This window comes from Amyelois transitella, chromosome 11 (assembly GCF_032362555.1).
Source record: "Amyelois transitella isolate CPQ chromosome 11, ilAmyTran1.1, whole genome shotgun sequence".
Taxonomy (NCBI): domain Eukaryota; kingdom Metazoa; phylum Arthropoda; class Insecta; order Lepidoptera; family Pyralidae; genus Amyelois; species Amyelois transitella.
Window position 1 is genome coordinate 6,893,176 of NC_083514.1, and position 23,247 is coordinate 6,916,422.

At 43.3% G+C, this 23,247-nt stretch overlaps 1 protein-coding gene across 5 annotated transcripts in view; it reads right to left on the reverse strand.

Moving 5' to 3' along the window:
- Positions 1-23,247, reverse strand: part of LOC106135031 (uncharacterized) — a 36,334-nt gene that overhangs the window by 2,431 nt on the left and 10,656 nt on the right. For 2 of the 5 annotated variants that reach the window (XM_013335199.2, XM_013335201.2), the window contains 21 exons: positions 21,168-22,776; positions 17,039-17,262; positions 16,719-16,894; positions 15,887-15,907; positions 15,398-15,523; positions 14,671-14,917; positions 14,246-14,334; positions 13,753-13,931; positions 13,206-13,342; positions 12,696-12,847; positions 12,087-12,207; positions 9,758-9,910; positions 9,253-9,408; positions 6,105-6,216; positions 5,756-5,928; positions 5,395-5,558; positions 4,920-5,124; positions 4,082-4,174; positions 3,380-3,470; positions 1,669-1,812; positions 116-246 (listed from right to left, as the gene is read on the reverse strand). In XM_013335199.2, coding sequence (XP_013190653.1) covers positions 116-246; positions 1,669-1,812; positions 3,380-3,470; positions 4,082-4,174; positions 4,920-5,124; positions 5,395-5,558; positions 5,756-5,928; positions 6,105-6,216; positions 9,253-9,408; positions 9,758-9,910; positions 12,087-12,207; positions 12,696-12,847; positions 13,206-13,342; positions 13,753-13,931; positions 14,246-14,334; positions 14,671-14,917; positions 15,398-15,523; positions 15,887-15,907; positions 16,719-16,894; positions 17,039-17,262; positions 21,168-22,746 — 4,473 coding nt within the window. In that variant the 5' untranslated portion in view covers positions 22,747-22,776. Of the gene's footprint in view, positions 1-115; positions 247-1,668; positions 1,813-3,379; positions 3,471-4,081; positions 4,175-4,919; positions 5,125-5,394; positions 5,559-5,755; positions 5,929-6,104; positions 6,217-9,252; positions 9,409-9,757; positions 9,911-12,086; positions 12,208-12,695; positions 12,848-13,205; positions 13,343-13,752; positions 13,932-14,245; positions 14,335-14,670; positions 14,918-15,397; positions 15,524-15,886; positions 15,908-16,718; positions 16,895-17,038; positions 17,263-19,768; positions 20,693-21,167; positions 22,777-22,930; positions 23,216-23,247 lie in introns of those variants that run through there. The other 3 variants (XM_013335200.2, XM_060946577.1, XM_060946576.1) reach the window with 3 other exon arrangements.

The window sequence follows — 23,247 nt, forward strand, 5'->3', positions numbered from 1 at the left end:
TTGCTCTCTCCTACTAATAATTTGTTCAGAAGTTCGGATTCTCTTCCTGCGCTGTTTGTAAAAGACAATTAAGAGCGCGACTGCGCCTCGGGCCAAATATGAATGCCCTTGTTACCTGTTGTTTAGTCCACTGGTTGACGCGCTGGTCTGGCTGCGGGGTCGGAGACAGGCTGGCCTCGCTGACGGCGGTGGACAGCGGCTGCCACGGCACCTCGCCGCCCACCACGCACGCCGGGGCCTTCTTCACTAAAAACCATAAATAGCAGTCAACGACCGCTCCTAAGACAAGGTGCGAGCGTACAACCAGAAATAAAGATAAAAAGAGAAAAGCCTTTTGTAATTTTGAAAAGAGGTCATTAAAAAAAAAGTTTTCTTTTTCCTTGCAATCAGTCTGACGACTTTAAGCAGATTTGCTCTAGGCAAGGTTCTCTCCCATGGAGACCACTCTCTTTGTGACAACGAAAGTATTATTCTTACGTTGTCACAAAAGTTTCTTTGTTGGACATTAATTGAACTACTAGGCGGTTAGGATGACATCTTGTTTTGTAGTACGAAGAGTGAAGGCGAATATCTTCATTCACTGTTCTTATTTGTATAAATTCACCAAATAAAGTTCTTTTATCTTTAGGTGACTAATTTGCCTAAGAATCATGTCTTAAGGCAAGTAGCACACACACACATCGACGACATATGAAATTTTTGTTCTCGAACGAAACTTATCAATTTCAAAATTTTTAAATAGTAAATGTAATTTAAAGTCAGCCCGCCACCATAAGCACATAAAGCTGATATTAGAACGTTTGTTAACACTTAAACATGGATCAATGAACATGAACAACTTACAAACTAAATTTAAAATACGTCTGTCTGATAACCCAAAAGGCCGGCGAGCTTAAGAAAATTTTAACATGAAATTTATTACACAACAAAAGAATGTAGTCAAAATTAAAATAAGCATCTTGACATTTACTTAAATAAAAATGAAGTTTAACAATGAGTGTGTATTGTAATAATAATTTATCTCGCAAAGTGAAGATAAAAATAAATCGTTCTATTTAATAACACCTCTCGTAACGTAATAAATTCTAAATCTATTCTAACTAAAAGAACATGCTGTTTAAATAAAACCATGCTAGGAGTGGAATAATGCAGGTATATTAAGGTTCGGATAATGCAAGTACTGGATTCCCAAGCTTATGACTCACCGGCCTGATACATAACTTGCATGCAAGCATTATGGCAGACTTGCCAGTAGGAAAGATATGGAAGAGATTTTCCGGAAATGTTTTGGTTTAATGCCTGTTAGTGCCAGGACTTCATATTATTCGGCGGTTTTGATGAAAACATCAATCACTGAATAAAATAATATCACGTTCTTCGGAATTGTCCTGGCTAGCATATTTTTTAATGTAAGAGATACATATATCCTAATTTAGAAACCCCTATTCTCTTCCTTTAGCAAAAGCGAGTTGTCTTCCCATCTATATTTCTTTAGTTTTATGATTAGTATGACAGCTGTCAAATATACTTTTTTTTCATTCTATCTTTCGCTCCTATACGATAGATATACATATGTATATCTGCCGTGCTGTCATTCTAATCAAGTTATATTTGAAGAAATGTAGCGTGTTCATAAATGAATGAGATGTTTCCCCCTCCCCCACACACCTCTGGCGTTGGCCTCGCTGACGGCCTGGCGGATCTCGTCGACGAGGTCGTTGGTCAGTTGCACGGGGTCGGGCGCGGCCGCCAGCCGCCTCTCGCGCTCCGCCAGCACCTGCTTCAGTTGCTCCGCCAGCGACGCGGGCGGACCTAGCCCCACGCCACACCAACATTAACATACAGCCCTAGCCAAGCGACGACTTACAAACGAGGGAGTCTTACATGATTTGGCAATTTGATGGCTTAAGAGGCAAAACTTACACGTACAAAGTACACATTTGAGTTGTAAATGATTGATACTTATATGACATGGGACAAACTTCCCCAATGAAAACATGTACCAAAAGGATACAAGTGAATTGATCACCTGTCTAGCATATGTAAAACGTATTTCTAGCATTAACTGTCAGAGAATTTCTCTCCAGTAGATAAAAATAATTGAAGTCATGTATGTATATTGCAGAAATTGATCAATTTTATGGACCTGAAGGTTTGCATTATTTAGTTTTAATATGTTTCTACACATGATATATTGCTAATTATAATTATTAAATTATATAAATATTGGTCGCTTGCCTAAGACAAAAATTATAACACGGCCAATTTAAATAAATGCTGAACACAGCTACATTATAATTTTTCAATATAGCTTAAATATTCAGTATTTCATTGACAGTGTTATATAGACTTACGTAATCTCTAACATTTAAAGTGACATTCCAAATTAGCCTGGAACTGGTAGGTATAAAATATCGACAATTCCACTATCACTTGGGGACAAAAATTAATCACAAGACATTATTGTTATAAAGCTACGGTATTACAAGACTGTGGCGTGTGTATGAGGACATGTAGAATTGTAGTATCACTCAGTCAAATATAGTATTGAAAATGCGAAGCGAACTTACAGTGGATGTAATATGCTAACAAAATAAGAATTTCTTCAATTATGAAAATCAAAATTAAGTGTTTATCTTAATCCTTAATTGCATTTTTTCCGTAAGTACGTCTGTTGTTATGAATACTACCAAAAGCGTGAATTTCCAAAACCTCAATTGATAACCGCTTTGTTCGCGTTGCATTGTCGCTGTCACGAATCAAAGATTTAAAACAGCAGCGAAATCATAATTGTGACTTAATTTGCTTTTCATTGTGTATTTTCAGTCAGTATTCCACAATGCCGTTACCACATCACTAATCAGATTTACGGAGATCAGATTGCTATGAAGATATATGTAGATTAAATAAATAATAAGTATGAGTAAGATGAGTTTGGTTTTTTTTTTCAACATAAAGGTTATTTTTTTAAACTTTGATAGGTGATCCAGCTTATAAATGGACAAGCATGTGGTGTGAGGTTGCGGACGTGTTATCACAATGCATGGTATATATGTGGGCAAGCGGTCAGTCCTAAAGATGCCAAACTGTCAACAGTTCCATCATAGGTAGTAAGAATATCGATAAGACTATCGCTAACGTGAAATGTGACAATAAAAAGCCGGGTCTGCAGCGCCAATTTTCAACCCGGATAACATTGTTTAACTATTCTGTAAGCAAACAAACTGTTTGCAAACAAGAAAACAGGGAGCCCGGCCTAGATAGTAATTAACACTGTAATAGTTACTACCGATAGCCCTATCGATATTCCCATTATTACCGCCCTATCGATAGCCTAACGAGCGAGGTCGCCAGACACTGACTGGCAGTCAGTGCTCACCTGACAGCGGGTGGTGTCGGTGGTCTCTCGAGTACACGCCGTCATCGGTGCCGCTGCCGACCGAGCTGCCGCAACTCTGACGGGTCTCCCGCTGGACAAATTAACATTGAACATTAAAAACACATTTGTGTGAAAAATTTCTTCGATTTAATTATATGATCTGAAACCGAAATATCTATGCATACATACATACATATAGTCACGTCTATATCCCTTGCGGGGTAGACAGAGCCAACAGTCTTGAAAAGACTAAATGGCCACGTTCAGCTATTTGGCTTAATGATAGAATTGAGATTCAAATAGTGACAGGTTGCTAACCCATCGCCTAAAAAAGAATCCCAAGTTTGTAAGCCTATCCCTTTGTCGCCTTTTACGACATCCATGGAAAAGAGATGGAGTGATCCTATTCTTTTTGTATTGGTGCCGAGAACCACATGGCATCAATACATTAATACGATTCTTTTGAACTGGCTTTGATTGGGTATCTTTTGCAAAGTACTTCGTCAAGTTCAACTTCTGGCTAACGTGGGGTTTTATAATTTCAAATGTCCGTTGAAATTATCATAAATTAATACTGAAAGACGAGTTTATATGAAAATTATTTCATCTTGAAAAAAACTCGTATTCAGGTAAAAAGTGGCACTGCTTTTAAATTATAACAAGATATGAAGATAAGAAAAAATGGTAAGGAATATTTCTTACTGTGCCGTGACCGGTGTGAGGCGGTGCTCCAGACGTAGACTCGCTAAGTGATTCGTCCGCTGAATCATTGTAGGAATCGTCAAGCCCATCGTACTGTAAATACAGAATACCTACTGTTAATAAATTTGTCCATTGTAAATAAGTTCAGTATAGTTTGCGTTACTTTATGCACCAACTAACAAAGAATAATCAGTTCTTGTGTGAATTTGGTAACATTTCTCATTTATTCATCTAACGTAGAAAGTAAACTGTAGGGAAGATAGGGGATAAGCAACTCAAGGTTACGGCCCTCTTTAGCAAAGATCTTCGCTGCCTGCTACGACACACAGGTCGCTGGAGTGGACGTGGCTGCCACGAATTCGGTCCTACTCTCTTAGAGTCAACGGGCGCCGTATCGTGGTGCTCGATACGATGATAGCCTGACTGCCTGAAAGGTGATGCCCAGTGTCTTTGGTCTGGGCGAGCGTGGAGGGGCGCGGTCCAGATCCCTCCCTAGTCGATCGTCGTGTTACTCAAGTACCGTGGGGCCCCGACGACGGCGCAGAGACATTAAATCTCTTAAACGCGGAGACCGCACCTGTTTGTCCCTGCGACGTAGGGGTACCACGCTGGGGCTGCGTATGTGAGGCCGGATTTAATGTAGGTGTTGTAGATCTTGAGTTTCTCGAGAAGGTGAGGATTGGTCATCTACACAATTTGCACTACTGAATCAACGGGGTCCTACAAGTCAACGGTTGCCTTGACGGGTCCCGGCCACATCACGTCATTCCTGAAAAAAGCTTCAGAGGTGGAGAGGCCTGCGTTATCGCCACGTTCACCGACAGTCTCACATACTGACCGAGCTAGCGTTGCTGAGCGAGTGCGGCGAGTGTGGGGTGGAGTGCGGCGCGTGGTGGCGGTGGCGGGCGAGGTCGGTGCGCGCGCGGTGCGCCGAGTTATCGAGCAGGGCGCCGCGCGGCACGGCCGCGTCCAGCTCGCGCGACGCCACCGTCGACACTGACTCCCGGGACGCCGCTAGTGTCGCCGCTGGCTCCGTAGACGGCCTGAGGGGTGGGGAAAATATGGTCACACACGGAGCCAACGAAGTGCAAGCACGCACGCACGCTCGTTGGTTCTACGTTGACCAAATATAGACCGTCTAATATAGGATTTCACGTTTTCACAATCATCCAGATAAGAACCCATTTGTTGGCCTAACGTGTAACCTTAAATAATTACTACAAAACAATCGGGAGACATCAACGCACGACTATCGGATAAACCGCAAATGTAACGGGGCATGCCATTACCTCTACCTTGAGAAAGACACTCACAATCTTTCAGCGGGCACTGTAGCAGCCGGGGCGGTAGCTGTAGTTGCAGTAGACACATGTGACGTCACAGAAGGCGATGACGTCACGGCCGGCGCTGACGTCACCGCCGGAGAGTGGGTCGGCACCGCGTACGTCACGTGTATGTTGCTGGCGCTTACCACGGGCTGTAAGGAAAAAATTTATTCAACTTTAGAAACCTATTAGTTAGCTGGAATAAAACATAATACACAAACAAACGATTGGGACGGGTCGCCTCGTGTAAAAATGCGACGCGCCCAATCCATGATCATGTTCAAAGGACACACCTCTCACTAGAGACGTGAGGATGTAACCAGGACTAATGCCCGGATAAAGACTTTACCTTGACATTGTTGACGACTGTAGTGACGTCATTAGGCGTCTTGTCATCGGCGGTGGAGGCCGTGACGTCACCGATGTCGGGAGCCTCGCGACGGCGATCCGATTTATCGACCTTCGCGTACTCGTCCTCCACGGGCGATAAATCGGAGAGATCGCTGTCGGAGCTCCATGGATCTAGAATAATAAATAAACTTTTTTTAGATTATTTAGGAAATATATTACTAACGTTCCAACGTGGATAATTTTGTAAATTAACTAGAAGTATTCTTAAATAAATCACATATTAGCTTTTTTACGTCACAAAAATTACACGCATATTTACACGTCACAAAAAGTCTTTTCACATTTACCGTTAATAAGTAATGGGTCTGGGTCTGGTCTTCTTGGCAACGGTGGCGTCTCTCGTCGCGCCGATGGCTCATGCGGCAACATCACCGGCAGTCCAGCTTTCTTTTGAGTTTCCTGTATAACAAAAACAATATTAATAAAATAAACGGTAACAATTTATTTAATGACTACGATTCTAATATGAGTGATTACTAATAAGAAATTAAAATATTATGATGGATAGTACAATAAATTCGCAATCAAAACGAAGATCCAAAACAAGAAATGTCCAGAGGCATCATTTAGAATAAAAAAGTCGAACGACGATTCAGCGGTGTCATGGTTAAGCGAGATATGCACGCAACACTTATGTTGTTGCAGAAAGCAAAGGCGAGAGCAGTACACCTCTCCTGTAATCCGGCCGTTATATAACCCTGTACAACCCGAAGGTTGATAGAGGCGTGAGTGATGGCATGGTGTGGTGGAGTAAGCTGGCTTCGCTCGATATCACGAGTCGCCCCCCGCCCATACAAATCTCGCGCCGAACTTGGCATTGGCGTATAAAGATGAGGCATGACTCGTAATATCGCTTCAGAGCTAGAGATGGCAATTTGTGGGCTTCAGGTTCGTTCTGTGCCAGAAACTTATAACTCTAGGGGTTTTGCGAACCGCGTAACGCTCGTGATAACGGATGACGCGGACTCGCCTGTGACGTACACATCACATCTGTCGTGTAGTGCCACCTACCAGCAGCAGCACCTCGAGCCGCGCCACGCGGTCGTGCAGCGCGGAGAGCGCGCCGGCGTACTCTCTGTATATACCGCGTCATGTAGCGCAGGGCCACCTACCAGCAGCAGCACCTCGAGCCGCGCCACGCGGTCGTGCAGCGCGGAGAGCGCGCCGGCGTACTCTCTGTATATACCGCGTCATGTAGCGCAGGGCCACCTACCAGCAGCAGCACCTCGAGCCGCGCCACGCGGTCGTGCAGCGCGGAGAGCGCGCCGGCGTACTCTCTGTATATACCGCGTCATGTAGCGCAGGGCCACCTACCAGCAGCAGCACCTCGAGCCGCGCCACGCGGTCGTGCAGCGCGGAGAGCGCGCCGGCGTACTCTCTGTATATACCGCGTCATGTAGCGCAGGGCCACCTACCAGCAGCAGCACCTCGAGCCGCGCCACGCGGTCGTGCAGCGCGGAGAGCGCGCCGGCGTACTCTCTGTATATACCGCGTCATGTAGCGCAGGGCCACCTACCAGCAGCAGCACCTCGAGCCGCGCCACGCGGTCGTGCAGCGCGGAGAGCGCGCCGGCGTACTCTCTGTATATACCGCGTCATGTAGCGCAGGGCCACCTACCAGCAGCAGCACCTCGAGCCGCGCCACGCGGTCGTGCAGCGCGGAGAGCGCGCCGGCGTACTCTCTGTATATACCGCGTCATGTAGCGCAGGGCCACCTACCAGCAGCAGCACCTCGAGCCGCGCCACGCGGTCGTGCAGCGCGGAGAGCGCGCCGGCGTACTCTCTGTATATACCGCGTCATGTAGCGCAGGGCCACCTACCAGCAGCAGCACCTCGAGCCGCGCCACGCGGTCGTGCAGCGCGGAGAGCGCGCCGGCGTACTCTCTGTATATACCGCGTCATGTAGCGCAGGGCCACCTACCAGCAGCAGCACCTCGAGCCGCGCCACGCGGTCGTGCAGCGCGGAGAGCGCGCCGGCGTACTCTCTGTATATACCGCGTCATGTAGCGCAGGGCCACCTACCAGCAGCAGCACCTCGAGCCGCGCCACGCGGTCGTGCAGCGCGGAGAGCGCGCCGGCGTACTCTCTGTATATACCGCGTCATGTAGCGCAGGGCCACCTACCAGCAGCAGCACCTCGAGCCGCGCCACGCGGTCGTGCAGCGCGGAGAGCGCGCCGGCGTACTCTCTGTATATACCGCGTCATGTAGCGCAGGGCCACCTACCAGCAGCAGCACCTCGAGCCGCGCCACGCGGTCGTGCAGCGCGGAGAGCGCGCCGGCGTACTCTCTGTATATACCGCGTCATGTAGCGCAGGGCCACCTACCAGCAGCAGCACCTCGAGCCGCGCCACGCGGTCGTGCAGCGCGGAGAGCGCGCCGGCGTACTCTCTGTATATACCGCGTCATGTAGCGCAGGGCCACCTACCAGCAGCAGCACCTCGAGCCGCGCCACGCGGTCGTGCAGCGCGGAGAGCGCGCCGGCGTACTCTCTGTATATACCGCGTCATGTAGCGCAGGGCCACCTACCAGCAGCAGCACCTCGAGCCGCGCCACGCGGTCGTGCAGCGCGGAGAGCGCGCCGGCGTACTCTCTGTATATACCGCGTCATGTAGCGCAGGGCCACCTACCAGCAGCAGCACCTCGAGCCGCGCCACGCGGTCGTGCAGCGCGGAGAGCGCGCCGGCGTACTCTCTGTATATACCGCGTCATGTAGCGCAGGGCCACCTACCAGCAGCAGCACCTCGAGCCGCGCCACGCGGTCGTGCAGCGCGGAGAGCGCGCCGGCGTACTCTCTGTATATACCGCGTCATGTAGCGCAGGGCCACCTACCAGCAGCAGCACCTCGAGCCGCGCCACGCGGTCGTGCAGCGCGGAGAGCGCGCCGGCGTACTCTCTGTATATACCGCGTCATGTAGCGCAGGGCCACCTACCAGCAGCAGCACCTCGAGCCGCGCCACGCGGTCGTGCAGCGCGGAGAGCGCGCCGGCGTACTCTCTGTATATACCGCGTCATGTAGCGCAGGGCCACCTACCAGCAGCAGCACCTCGAGCCGCGCCACGCGGTCGTGCAGCGCGGAGAGCGCGCCGGCGTACTCTCTGTATATACCGCGTCATGTAGCGCAGGGCCACCTACCAGCAGCAGCACCTCGAGCCGCGCCACGCGGTCGTGCAGCGCGGAGAGCGCGCCGGCGTACTCTCTGTATATACCGCGTCATGTAGCGCAGGGCCACCTACCAGCAGCAGCACCTCGAGCCGCGCCACGCGGTCGTGCAGCGCGGAGAGCGCGCCGGCGTACTCTCTGTATATACCGCGTCATGTAGCGCAGGGCCACCTACCAGCAGCAGCACCTCGAGCCGCGCCACGCGGTCGTGCAGCGCGGAGAGCGCGCCGGCGTACTCTCTGTATATACCGCGTCATGTAGCGCAGGGCCACCTACCAGCAGCAGCACCTCGAGCCGCGCCACGCGGTCGTGCAGCGCGGAGAGCGCGCCGGCGTACTCGCGGTGCGCGTCCCGCAGCGCGCCGCTCCACCACTCCTCGCGCGCGCGCACCAGCGCGCGGGTTCTGCGCCACGAGCGGAGTGCTCGCCGCGCCTGCCATGGCAAATAATCAAAAGTTTTATACATAAACTTAGTACAGAGAAAGGCGGCACAAGACAGGAAAACGATTTCGTGTCGTTGTCAACTCTGCCATCCCTAATTACAAAGAGTGTGATTTAAAACTTGAATTTCCCCAAAAATAAATAGTGCGATTGTACTAATTTCTCTATAAATATATAACTAAATAAATTGATTTCCAGCAGCGATGACCGCGCTTTGAAGCTACTATATTACTATTACTACTACAGTTTAGTGAGAAGCCAGCTCAACCTAGAAACCAACATGACCTAGTAAGGCAAGCTTATCTCTAGATAACAGAAATAGGGAGAGAGAGAGAGCCGACCTTGTCGTACTTCCTCTGCGCGGTGTGCGCGGAGTCGGCGGCGGTGGCGAGGGCGCGCCGCAGCTGGTCGTCGGGCGCGCGCGCCGAGCACCACTCGCTGATGCGGCTGCTGATCTCTGCTGCGCTGCCGCCGCCGGATTCCATGCCCACCAACTGGAAGATAAAATTTATTTACATTTCTAATTTAAACACAGATATTTAAAAAATCCACACTAATAATAAAGAGGAAAGATTTGTATTTTTGTATGTTTGTGTGGAATAAACTCAAAAACTACTGGGCCGATTTTGATAAAATTTGGCACAGATATAGAATAGACCTTCAAAAGTGACATAGGCATAAATTTGTTTTTACTCTTTGTTTATTTCAAAATATAAAACACAAAAATATGTCCACCCGTGCGAAGCCGGTGCGGGCCGCTAGTCTTATATAATTTACTGAAGTTTTGACTTAAGTATCCAATCTTTCATCCAATGATCGTAGGGCATGATGAGAAACGAACTTTCTCCGATTGGCCTGGGTCTTGGATGTTTATCTATATAAGTATTTATTAAACAATATAGTATCGTTGAGTTAGTATCTCGTAACACAAGTCTCGAACTTACTTCGAGGCTAACTCAATCTATGTAATTTGTCCCGTATATATTTAAATATTTACGGGACAAATTACGGTTTAAATATTACGGTGTGATGCAGTCGGAAAACTATCCGCGACGCACTTTTTAGTCTGTAAAAGTGGAACCTATGGAATCGTATATAATAACGCATACAATTTACAAAATTGTGTTTTGTAATTGATGTGCAGCGCAGCGCAAGTCTGTGAAAATCCCACAGTACGCAATATAGATTTTTTTATATATACCGCAAAGTCAATTGTCATATATTTATACTAGCTGTGCCCGCGACTTCGTCCGCGTGGAATAGTTATTTTGGGCATCATATTTATTTTTGAAAACATCCTCCTCGGCTTTATCAATTATAGCTGCTAATAGGCTATTTTACACCATGTAAAAAAAAATATAAAAATGCACGTATCTTATAGATTTTGTAAAAAATAAAAGAAAAACATCGATCATTATTCATAAAAGTGCAATATGGATTTTATAATTCAATTTAAAAAATCCTCTTTTTTAATCTGTTCTTCAAAAGTCGAAAACGCTATCCGCCATGTTGGGTACTGACGTGACGTCATACTTTTAGTAAACAAATATCGAATCGAAAACATATTGATGATGTCAGGCTCTGTTTATTTTGAAATTTTAAAATTTCTATCACGTTTTTGGGTTTTTACTCTTTAATAATTTAATAGAATCATGGAAGACGGTTTTGTGAAAGCAGACAATATAAATCTACCGAGGATTAATACGTTGATGGTTTCTCATTTTAATATCACTTGGCAGTGGAATCCACAATTTTTCTGGTGTTTTTATACTTGTATTCTTGCATTCAGGAACAAGACACCAACAATATGTATTGTAATTCATTATTACAAAAATCTTTTTACTTTAGTCTTACGTAGAGCCGTATTGTTTACTAAAAGTATGACGTCACGAGTCAAAACAGCATGGCGGATGGCGTTTTCGCGCGAAAATACAAAATCATAAATAATAAATCGTTTTTAGAGCACTTTTCGGCTTCAAAAAATTTTAATAAAAATTCTATAGGTATAACACAGTCTCAGGATTGATTTAAAACAGTTTTCAAAAAAGAGTGTAATAGCCTATTGAAAGTATTAGAAAGAACGCTGGTTTGCCGTTTTAAATGTTTCGCTGCAAATTGCTTATAACGACTATATCTCAAAACCTATTCGTTTGATTTATATACTGTAAATGGCAAAAATGGCAATTTTAGTCTACATGAAAAGCCGAAAGTAATAAACATATTTATTTGAATAAGGATTAATACTGAATTAAAGAAAATTGGTTTCAAAATAACTTATGTTTATAATGAAAAAATAATCTTAAAAAATGAACATACCTAAAAGTGGTTATTGTACCTTAAGAGATAGATATATGCTCTCGCGGACTTTTTTGTGGCAAAAAATGAGTACTTCACATCTTTAGTACATTGTTTTACTATATCTTTGTTGGTTTGTGCAGCGTTCGCGTGGAAAGCTCGCAGATGGCCGACTCATTCAACTTTCACCTGCATTGTTGACGTTTCCCGTAGGAAATCCTGGATAAAATGTAGCCTATAGCCTTCCTCGATAAATAGACTATCTAACAGTGAAAGAATTATTCAAATCGGTTCAGTAGTTTCTGAGATTAGCGCGTTTAAACAAACAAAACAAACTCTTCAGCTTTATAATATTAGTATAGATTGATCGCTTACCTCATGCAGCAAAGACCGCAACTCGTTGATCTCCGGGTGTCGCGGCTGCGCGGGCGACGCGGCGGCCGCGGGGCACTCGTCGTCGGACGACTGTTGGCGACGAGCACGTTCGCGGGCCGCGCTGCAATTATAAATTATTCTATCAAAAACTTATTAACAATTTTTGTTAATACTCGGACGGAGACTTTCGGTTTTTTTCGCTCATCTTTCTCCGATAGCCAACCCATAGAAAAAATGATCTTAAGCTCCTTTCATTTATAACCACAATGGAATCTCTGAAAGAAATATGAGCCGCTTTTTTCAAACTGACTCCCGCTTTACAATAAACGATTAGAATAGAATAGATTAATTTTCAAAATCACTTATTGACGTCACATCACTTATCTAATCCTAACTACTACCGTTTCCAACGCGCATGTGTAGAAGAAGCGGCGGAACCAACTACACAGCAGCATTTTCACCAGACGTCTATCTTCAGCTATCAGCTAAGAACTCGTGCTCTCTTCGAACACGCTCTTGCTAAAGTAGTTTACTATTAGGCGTGAAACGGTTTCCACAAAAATATTATTCAACTTTAAAATATGATGATGATGTGTGAAATAGACTTACCGTTCCTCTCTCTCCTTGTCTGCTATCAAAGACTGTCGGATCAAATGAGCCACTTCGCTGTTTTCGGGGTCTTTTTCCCGACCGATAAGGAACTTCACAGGTCCTGATGTGTTACGCAGCACTGACGCGGCATACGCTTGTGTCACGCCCACCTGGTAAAATGAAAGACCATATTGCAGATATCTCAATGAAAGTGCCAGTTCTGCGTTAAACGCAGAAGTAAAGCGAGTGAGTCAGGTTTTTACACGTAGCGACTCCCATCTGACCTCCACAATCATTGCTTGGGAACCTAACCTGTATTTTTTCATGGTTGTACATTCATTTGCCTGCAGATTACCACACGATGTTTTCCCATGCCGTAAAAGCATCGCTTAGTTCTCAAACTAATGTACATAAATGAAAAAATAATCAATGATATATCCCCGATGTGTGATTTTAACCTGTGACTCCTTAGACGTAAAGTTTTAGTAGTGTAATTGTTACGTAATGTGTCGTATGTCGTATACTCACGAGACTCTTCCCGTCCACCTCGATGATCTGGTCGTTGACGTGTATGCGGCCGTCGCGCGCCGCCGCGCCGCTCTCAGTTATAGTTTTCACGAAGATACCAAGCTTCTCTAGACCCGCGTCCGCTCCCACGCCCATACCTGACATATAATACCTACATTGTTTTTTTTTATCAGAGTACCTACTTAATTCTAAAACGATAGACTAATTTTGAATTTTTTGAAAATTGAAGAAAACGGATGAGAAATACACACTTAATAATTTATTCAAACAACAGATGTGAACGAAAATGACCCCAGAATCAACAGAAAATGATCAAACTTTCGATCTCTCTCTCCCTCTCTCTGTCACTTTGACACATTTCCATTTGTTTCGGGGATAAAATGGTGGTCCATTATAAAAATAATCACGTAACGCGAAATGGCTATGTGCAACTAAACAAGAATTTTGGCCATGAAACTATAACCAAATGATAAATAAATAAATATATTAGTCTGCTTGCTTTAATGAGTATTTTTTTGCAGATTGATTTTATTTTCATAATACTGACCGATAATAGAAAGTCCCAGGCCATCAGCTCCCTTGACCAGATCTACGGGGAACACGTGCATCTTCTCCACTCTTTTCTCCAGCTCGTACTCGGCGGAGGCGGCCACGGGGTCAACGTCCTCGTTGCGGCGGTCGTACTCGCTGATGGAGTGCGTCGAGAATACGCGCATTGGGCCCGTACTGAAGAATAAAAAAAGATGTTTTTTCCTACAAAAATGTATGTAAATTGAAAAAGAACCTAACCTTTCATGGTTACAAACCCAGTTGCCTGAATATGCACGTTTCCCACGATGTTTGCCTCACTGTTAGAACATCAGTTAGAAACTAATTCACACTTTCAATCCGTGTAACATTTGGAACCTATGCCATCATGGGTCATCATGCATTATTTTAATCGTACACATTATAAGTCTGAATATCAAAGCATTATGATTTCTTGAATATTTAAAAGGCGACACTCTTGCCCGTCCGATCTCACCACTATTCAAACATACCTGAACTTAACTTTGGTGTTTTTCTTAACAAACACCGTTGGGTAATAGTCGTCGTCTTCATCTTCCTCAATCGGTGGTAGACCCGCCATCTAAAAACAAACCATATTTCATATTTTTATTCAGAAGACCATGTCATAGATCTCGCTACTGCTCGCTACATCACAAACTGGAACATCCCATCGTTTTGTTTAACCACTTGACAGTGTTGCTCCACACGACAATTATATATTATTTATTTCAAAATTGACCGTCTAAATTACAATTTTATATAGCGTCCATATTTCCTTTTTATTTATGAATTAAACATCCATTTTCTTGGCATTTGGTTTCTCAAGAGATGAGGCAATCATACACATATATGGTGATAAATTAATATTTGTAAGCAAAAGCTAATTACTTAATAATATTACAACAGCATGACGCACCTCTGTGTAAAAGTGTCCATCCTCAAAGTAATGAATGCCGTTTTCTTCCCCGAGTTCTCGCAGCTGCCGCGGGGGGTAAAAATCGAACACGGTGTCTGATCCGGCGCCGGAGCCGGTTTCGGCGGCGGGCGCGGGCGCCGGATCCGGTTCCGGATCCGCCTCGTGGGGCATCCGCCGGTCGCCGCCCGCCATGCCGTTATCCGCCTCCAGGGAAACGAACTCGTAGCTCTCATCCACTGACTGCATACTGGAAATCCGAAAGTTTCTTAATGTGAAAATCAACAATAAAAATTTGAAAATACGTCATCCTGCAGTTTTGTTCTTATTACATACAACAGATTCAATAAGGTGGGGGTCAGTTGAGCAGTGAATCCCAGGTAAGATGCAACCGGAACAAATGCAAAGACGATATCATTAGTTCCAATAGCTCAGATTTCGATCAACATCTCTCTAAGAATATTCAAGAAAGATATTTATACATACGTCTTCCTATAATTAAGTCTTTAGCCCTTACGAGGTAGACAAGGCCAACAGTCTCAAAAATACTAAAAGGCCACATTGTGACTTTTTTAATCTGCACTGGAAAAGAAGCACCTGGCCTTCGCTACCAGGCCAGCTAAAATCTTGCACTAGATGAATGTGGTCTTTATCCTTTGGGAGCAATTTACGACATACATGGAAAGAATTAGTACATTAAAAAAAAGATTCAGCCGATGAGATTCCATACCTCTCGTAGGAGAGTACGGACTGGTAGCTGTCGTTGAGCGACACGCCGTTGTCGTTGGGCAGCGCGTGCGGCGACAGCATCGCCACTATCTCCTGCGCTTGCTCGTCCGACAGCAGAGCTTCTTGTCTGTGGATGTGATAACATATAGATCAACTAAAGATGAGAAGGTTGATGAAGAAAAAATCGGAAAAACAAAATTAGTATCTTAGGTTTTTGTTTTTCTCGCAAAATGTAGTCGTCAAATTTGCCTACATTCGACACTCATTTATCCTGTTTTTTAATCCTAATGAATTTTAATCTACATTTTACTACGATAAATCCACTCCCGAATAAGTAAGCACATATTTGATATCCCGCTCTGATGCATAGTCATTATAATTACGTCATAAGTAAGATAATAAATTAGACGCTTTAGAAAATATAATAAGAATAAGAAACAGCATACGACAGAATAACAACATAGGTACGTTACAAATGCGACGAGCTTACCTAAGTTTTTTCTCCAGTATACTGCAAATATGATCAGATCATCAAGAATGAAGCGTGGTGCGGACAGGCAGCATGCAAATGATAAAAAAATCAACATTTAAAAAATAATATCAAGCGCAACATCTCAACATACAAAAGAATAAATTATAAGTATTTTTATTTTATTCTCAACATACAATACATATACATGTATTTTCTTAGCCTACTTAATGCAGAGAGTGCAAAAAAAGATGTTCACTAAATAACAGGAAGTGAAATTTGAGCATGCATGAATTGAGGAGTAAACATGTAATAGAACAAGAAAGATAAAAATGTAGGCTCTTAGAAAATAAATTAAGCATAGTTTTGTAATACTATTTTGAAAGCTGATACAAAACATGAAATTAATAAGAGATTCAAAATGATGGGAAGTAAAGAACTGTTTTATTTAAATGAGTCAAAGTGCTGTGAAATAAATAATAACAGTGGACCGAGGTTAATGATTATATCCGTTCATCTTATATGTATATGCTACCGGAAAATAAATAGAACTTCCTAGGAAATTTTAAACTTTCGTAGGATTCTAAGAGATGAATCGTATTATCTTAAGTTCACATTTTCGCAAATCTATCAATTTGTGACCCTTCGTGGTAAATTTATAACCAAACTTACAAACGAACACCCAACTTTTTCAGCAAATCGATCATTTCGATTAGTTATTGCGTGTTATGTTTGTCTGTGAGTATAAGTCACATGTATTTTTTTTTATTGATGCTGTGTACAGTGGGCCACATAGAGCTACCTTCATATTGTAGTATACCTGACGCGTCACTCTGTATGTGCTGACGCATACCTGGAACTGAGCAGTATCTCCGCCTCGTCGGGCGTCATGCTGTCGGGCTGCTTGTTGTCGTCGTCTTGCTCGCCCATTGCCGCCTCGGCCTCCGACACGCTCCATTGGCTCGTAGTCGATTTATCTAGAACCTCGATGGAACCTTGACTAGCCTCGCTCACTACTACGCCGGAGTCCTGAAAACATTCACATCTCAATTAAAATACCTGTGTTCAAACCACAGACAATGAAATGAAAATGAAAAAATATGCCAGGAAGCTTCGGAACTATCAGCGCCAACTTAAATGTGAATGTCACTTGTTACCGCCTCTAACACTGACCTGCTGCAGCACAGACAGGGTGTCGGGATCAGACCGCGCCCGCTCGCCGTCGCGGTGGTCGCGCGTGAGCGGCGCGGTCGGCGAGCGGTAGTCGGCAGGCCGCAGGCGCGCCACCACTTCTGGCGAAGGCTCATTAAAACCGCCCTCATCGGAAACGCTAGAAGCCCGGGACCCGGCCCGGCGAGGTGTCTCTTCTGCTTCGGAAGACTTGCGACCTCCGCCCACTGTTTTAGAACATTTCAAATAGGTATGATGACTAATTTTTCTTTTTTTTTAATTTAGTTTCACAGCGACTCAAACTTTTGAGAAATAATCGCATCGCATGGGTTTTCCCATCGTACTTTAAATGAGTATAAAACATTTATGGCGTCAAATTTAAAACTAAAAATTCACTAAATGCATTAAATTACGTAAATTATATCATGTTATTAACTTATTTATATTGTTCTAAGACCTTGTCATCATCCCTATATTACCATCAATCATCATTCATCAATATTAAATAGGGATAAATTAAGGGTCGTAATGGCACACTTATTGTAAGTACTTACATACAAGACCCATCACAATCTGAATATATTTACCGTAAGAATCAAACTCGGAACGGGAGGTCAAAGAATAACTGCGTCACAGGGGCATGTGATCCTGACTGTTTCCAAAGAATTGTCATTTTTTTACAGTTGGCTTTCTACCTGACATTTATCATAGGTGCCTTCTGTTGATACCCCATGTAAAATTATTATTTTTTGTACATACTACACTAGTTGCAAGGATTTTCTCTACCAGAAACTATAAAGTTAACTCGTAGGTATTCTATAAATACAGCGTCACGAAAATTACCCTTGTGGCTTTATACCAACCCAAATCTTTGTAACCTTCGAAAATGATCGAAGATGTAGGTAACATATACTCGACATTAAAATTATAATCAAAACGAAACATCGATGCATTTAAATGAGACATAGCGTGCAAGGATCATGCATGAAGAAAACATCGTGGATAACATTCATTACAAATTCAATCGATACTGGAATTGCACTACTAATTATATTTTGAAGCCTAATTAGGTCAGCGTTGTAAACATGTAACTAAAATATGGCGCGCAACCTCATTAAGTTCACGTAGAAACTGTATAAAGAGTAATGAGTTTAGCTATTTTTATGTGGAACACCAGGTGGGGAAGACACAGGTGGCCAGGTGGGTGACTAACATAAATAAAATTAGTTCACACTACACTCGCCGCTAACACGGACATAATGAATGTAAATGCTATCAGTTGCTTGTTCTTTAGAAAAATATTTCAAATATTTACTTTCGTATGATAAGCTAGTTTCATAATTCTTTTTTTTTCGAAGTACTTTGAAAAAAATTACAAACATCGCACAGCTAAATTACCAAAAAAAGAAAATTGCTTTTTTTTTACAAAATAATTTCTAAACAACTTTAGATTTTCAGGACGGAAGCCCTAAACACTCGCTGATACCATTTTTACCGCAGTTGGACAGTAAGAACAGCAAAAAGCAAACAAAAGAAATGCTCAATTCACAACACAGTGATTATCCAAGCATACAATATTCACAATATGCAATGCAAAATATAAATTTGCAAAACGCTGCAACAATCACGCGATCCAGGGGCAACGACAGTTACTCACCCAATTAAATTATTAATCAAGACTAGGCCATACAATTGAAACGTCATTCATTAAACATATTAAGGTCTCTACCAAGACTCCTCGCTTGATAATTCTTATCGCCATCATAAAACATTATCCATATCATGCAAAAACAATAATAACGTTTACAAGCATGTTCAACAATTATAATGCCAAATATATTGTAGGGAAACCTTTTTAACTATTTCAACCTCCACAATCGCAAAAAATTACAACAATAATGTAATATTAATTTATGAATTACAGAAAGGACGTCACACGTGCTCGTTTGTGGATGTCACTCCACAAGTGCACACCAATGGCCGACCCGAAAATAATTCGACAAGGTCAAGACGGAACGAGTCATGTCAGGACACATGTAAACAAGTGTAAATCTGTATCATTCTGTTTAAACAAAACAACACCTATGTATATCTGTGAGTAAAACTGTGCATTAAAATATGTAAATAAACAACAACGCTCTACTTCAAATTCATATCAATCCTTTCCTTAAATCTTTTTATCCAAAAACAACAAACTAATTTTGATACAAAGCCAAATTCCATGAGTCAATTTAATTATGTCGACCTTCCTAAATAGGCGAGGGCTATTTGGACAAATCTCACGATTATGTTAACTAGATCCCCCACGCTATAGTTCTGCGAACTTGGAGGAATACGACTGTGTTGTGAAGACGCTACCAATACACGTTTCTTATGTAAAACCGTGTGAAGATAATACATTATGTGGTTATGTAGATCATTGCGGAAAAATTGTAGCTATATTGTTAGCATTACTTTAGAAATCATCAAGAGAAACTTTAGAATTTCTTAATTTAAAATTCCATTAATATGAAAACAAAAACAGTCTATTATTTAAAAAGGAAAGACAGTCATTTATCAATACGCATCAAGTCTGTAAAGACAAGCCAGAGATGATAAATCACTTGCGAGATTTGTAAAATTGGGTTAATAACTAGCACACCGGCGGCCATGTGTTAAAAGGCGTAAAATGCGTTCGAATCATGCAATAAATGAGTAACGAGAAGCTTATCCAGAAGATACCAAGGCACTAACCGAGGCAACACCCGCAGAGGCGCATGTTGGGCGTGCGCATGCGGGGCGAGCGCGCGGCGGCTGCGGCGCGATCATCGCCGCACCATTGTCGATTGTCACCAGGCCTCACACCTTGCACACTTATGCGCACGTTAAACTCGTAACGACGTATTTTGTTTGCTTTCTACGGTTTTGTAGGCATAGGAAAGGAGACGCGCGGTCTTTTAAAACTTTAATTGAATGGAAGTTCTTGAAACAGAAGACGATCAGCTATTGTAAATTTTAAAAAAATGTAAAATCAGTTTTATTTTTTATAGCGAAAATTTTCGACCGGTGCCGGTAGAACAGTGTGTCAACAAACACAACCAAACATTACTTGGCAACATACCGACAAATATGAATTTGTGTCCTTAGAAACAGTAAACAAATAATATAAATACGAAAGTGGTTTACGATCTGATACAAACTTATTGGGATGAAGGCATAACCATTCCTAATAATGTGCAACTCATTGTTTGGTAGAAAAAGGTTTATCTGGAATATTTATGAGGATATTAAATGCGCTGTGCATATGTCGCAATGGTGATCATCTCAGTCTAGAATGAGAGGTGATAAACAAGGAACTACGCTTTCTTTTTAATTTCTTTTATGAAAAATATCTTTAGGGACTATACATACACCAATCAACACACATTTCAGGGTATTTCACAGATATCGGACACAATTCAATCAAGAGTAGCAAATATATTTTGATGTTTTGCTAACATACCGAGTCAATAACGAGCACGCTAGTCATACACACTTGTATGGAAATGTAAACATATCACTATGGAAACAACACAGAAGATAAAGGAATGTCGGAGCGAACAATGCAGTTGTTGAAACGGATCTCCCACTAGACGATGTGAAATAAAGGAACGATAGAAGGGAGCGCGCAGGACGACGTCGCTCGGGTTACTGCGTCGCGACGGCACGGAGGCGGCGCCGGAGCAGCTAAATCGGGAGCGACTGGCAACTCTCGCAACGACTCAAATACCTTGACTTCCTCAATATTACATTGAACCCGCCGACTACGAGACCGCCAAATGAACGTCAATCGACGCCCACTAATTCTAACTCCTTCAATATAATTCACTTCCCACGTGACGCGGCTCGGAAAGTGAACTCAAAGTTCAACTTGGTGTCAAGTCAATAAACAATACAAAAACATGCCTACATAACATATAGTTCTTACATTCCAGTTATTGTTGAAACAAATATTTTTCGAATTAAATTTTTACTTCTTTGGACCGAAGGACGAATCGGAATGATAGCGCGGCGAGTATTTAAATTTCTAACTATGTAGTTACTTCGTATTATAACGAAAAACAAAACTGACCCAAAACATGCTGCAAGTTCTAAAAAATATATTAAAACATACCTGGCGAAGATGCAGTGTGGTCCGAGGATTGTAATGAAGAATAAGCCTGATTGTGCACAGGCGAGGCCAGCGGAGAAGCCAGGGGCGACTGTGACTCCACCACGTTAGTCTCCGCTGCCCCTACCGGAGACTCAGGCGTAGAAGTCCGTCTTTTGGTCTTCTCCTCCCACTGCTCATCATAATTAACAGTTTCATAGCCGTCTTCTTCTAAACTGGAAGTATCTGTTGGTTTTGCAGAATTTTTTACATCATCATAAGGCTCTGGACTTTGTGCTGGTGACGTAGGTTCACTGTTACTTTTTTTATCAATTTCATCAATAATTCTTGGGGACGTGGGAGATTTCGAACGTTTGGAATATTCACTGACAGCATTATCAGGTTCATCAGATTTGCACATCATATCATCTTTGGGCAGAGGTGATAACGACGGTTCGCGGTCTGTATAAACCAAATCGTCTTCATGAGGTATTATTTTCTGTAAAGGTGACTTTGGTGATCTAGGTGGAGGTGATGGCGGCGATTTCCTAGGAGCAGGGTCAACCGGAGTTGGTGGAGTACCCGAAGATGATCGCTTTGAAGTTATTCTATCAACATTTTTAAATACAGAACATTGCGCATTTTCAGATTGCAACGGAACATCTTTTTCTATTTCAAAATTTTCATAATCAGCCTGAGGTGAAATTGATGATAGATTTTTAGGGTTTATTCTTTCTAGTTTTTCTACATGTTGCGCTTGGGCTTCCGTGCTTGTTGTTGCAAACGAACTTGAATTCTCCCTTCGAATTGCTGGTGAAGGAATAACGGTGGGTGTAACTGAACTTATAGATCTAGACGACGGAGACACTGAAGGTTTTGTTTTTACAGGACTAGGAGATTTCGAACCAGTTGTATTCCGATTTGCTAAACTAGAAGGCAAAGTAGTAGGACGTTCTACATGTGAATCGCCGGCACCAGGGGACAATGGTGGAGAATACACTCGCGATGGGACTGCATATCGTTCAGAAGCTTCTGGCGATTTTCTATCGTGATTTCCACTGGGAAATTTAGTATCCACTCTGTGTTCGTGTTCCGGCCGCGATGATCGCGTTTTGTTAAAATGTGCTGTCCAGTTCCTCTGTTTTTCTATTAATTCCTTATTAAACCGTCTATCTGGTTTATCTGGTTTGGGCAAAACGCTCGGTTTCGCAGGTTTTGGCGGTGGCTGAGAAGAGCCATTGGCGATACGATCTCCATTGACTGCCGCTCCTAAAGGAGTCGGCGTGACGATGCGTCTAGGTGGACTCACCGACCCCGCAGAGCTTGATCGAGACCGAGCAGTCGTGGGCGGCGTCACGCCGCGAGTGCCGGCGAAACTAGCTGCTGCCGACGGCGACTTTTCAATCCGAAAACCGCGATTCTCTTCACCTAGCTTTTCGAATAGGGCTCTGGCGTTATTAAATCGAGCCAAATGGCTCTCTGTGCGCACAACTGTTACGTCACTTCCACGCATTTCTTCTTCTTCTCTTGAAGGCATTCCTTGGAAAATATTTGCAATTTTTGAAACTTTTGTCCCTGTGTTTCTCTTCTTACACTCCTCCATGCTAGCCGGGTACGCCCGTTTCAATCCAATCTGGAACAGGGATATCTCAATGTAAATACATAATCAGCGTCATGACTAAGTAATAACAATTGGGCCGCGTTTGTAAGCAAGTGATAACACAAGATAAGCAGCGCGCAGCGAGTATGCGCTACGAGCGCAGGTGTATCACGCTCAAGAAACGTACAGGCGCGCGCGGGTGGCGAGCGGCAGTCGCACTAGTGACTGGACTTGATTGTTCTCCGCGTAATTTGACTTTAGATAGCGATAGCGCGCTGATAACAAGTAAAACATAAAATTTTATTCAAATGTTACAATTCAATATTTTTCCTACTACTAGCAGGTCGTACCTATACCCGATTACGTTGCCCGGCAACGTTCTACTTAGCACAGCAATGACTAGTTCATCTTTTGCGTAAAGAATTACAGAAATCATAAAAAACCGCACCTACCTATTTCATTATACTAAAGAAGGAATAAATCAAGTATATAATTGTTTTTTTT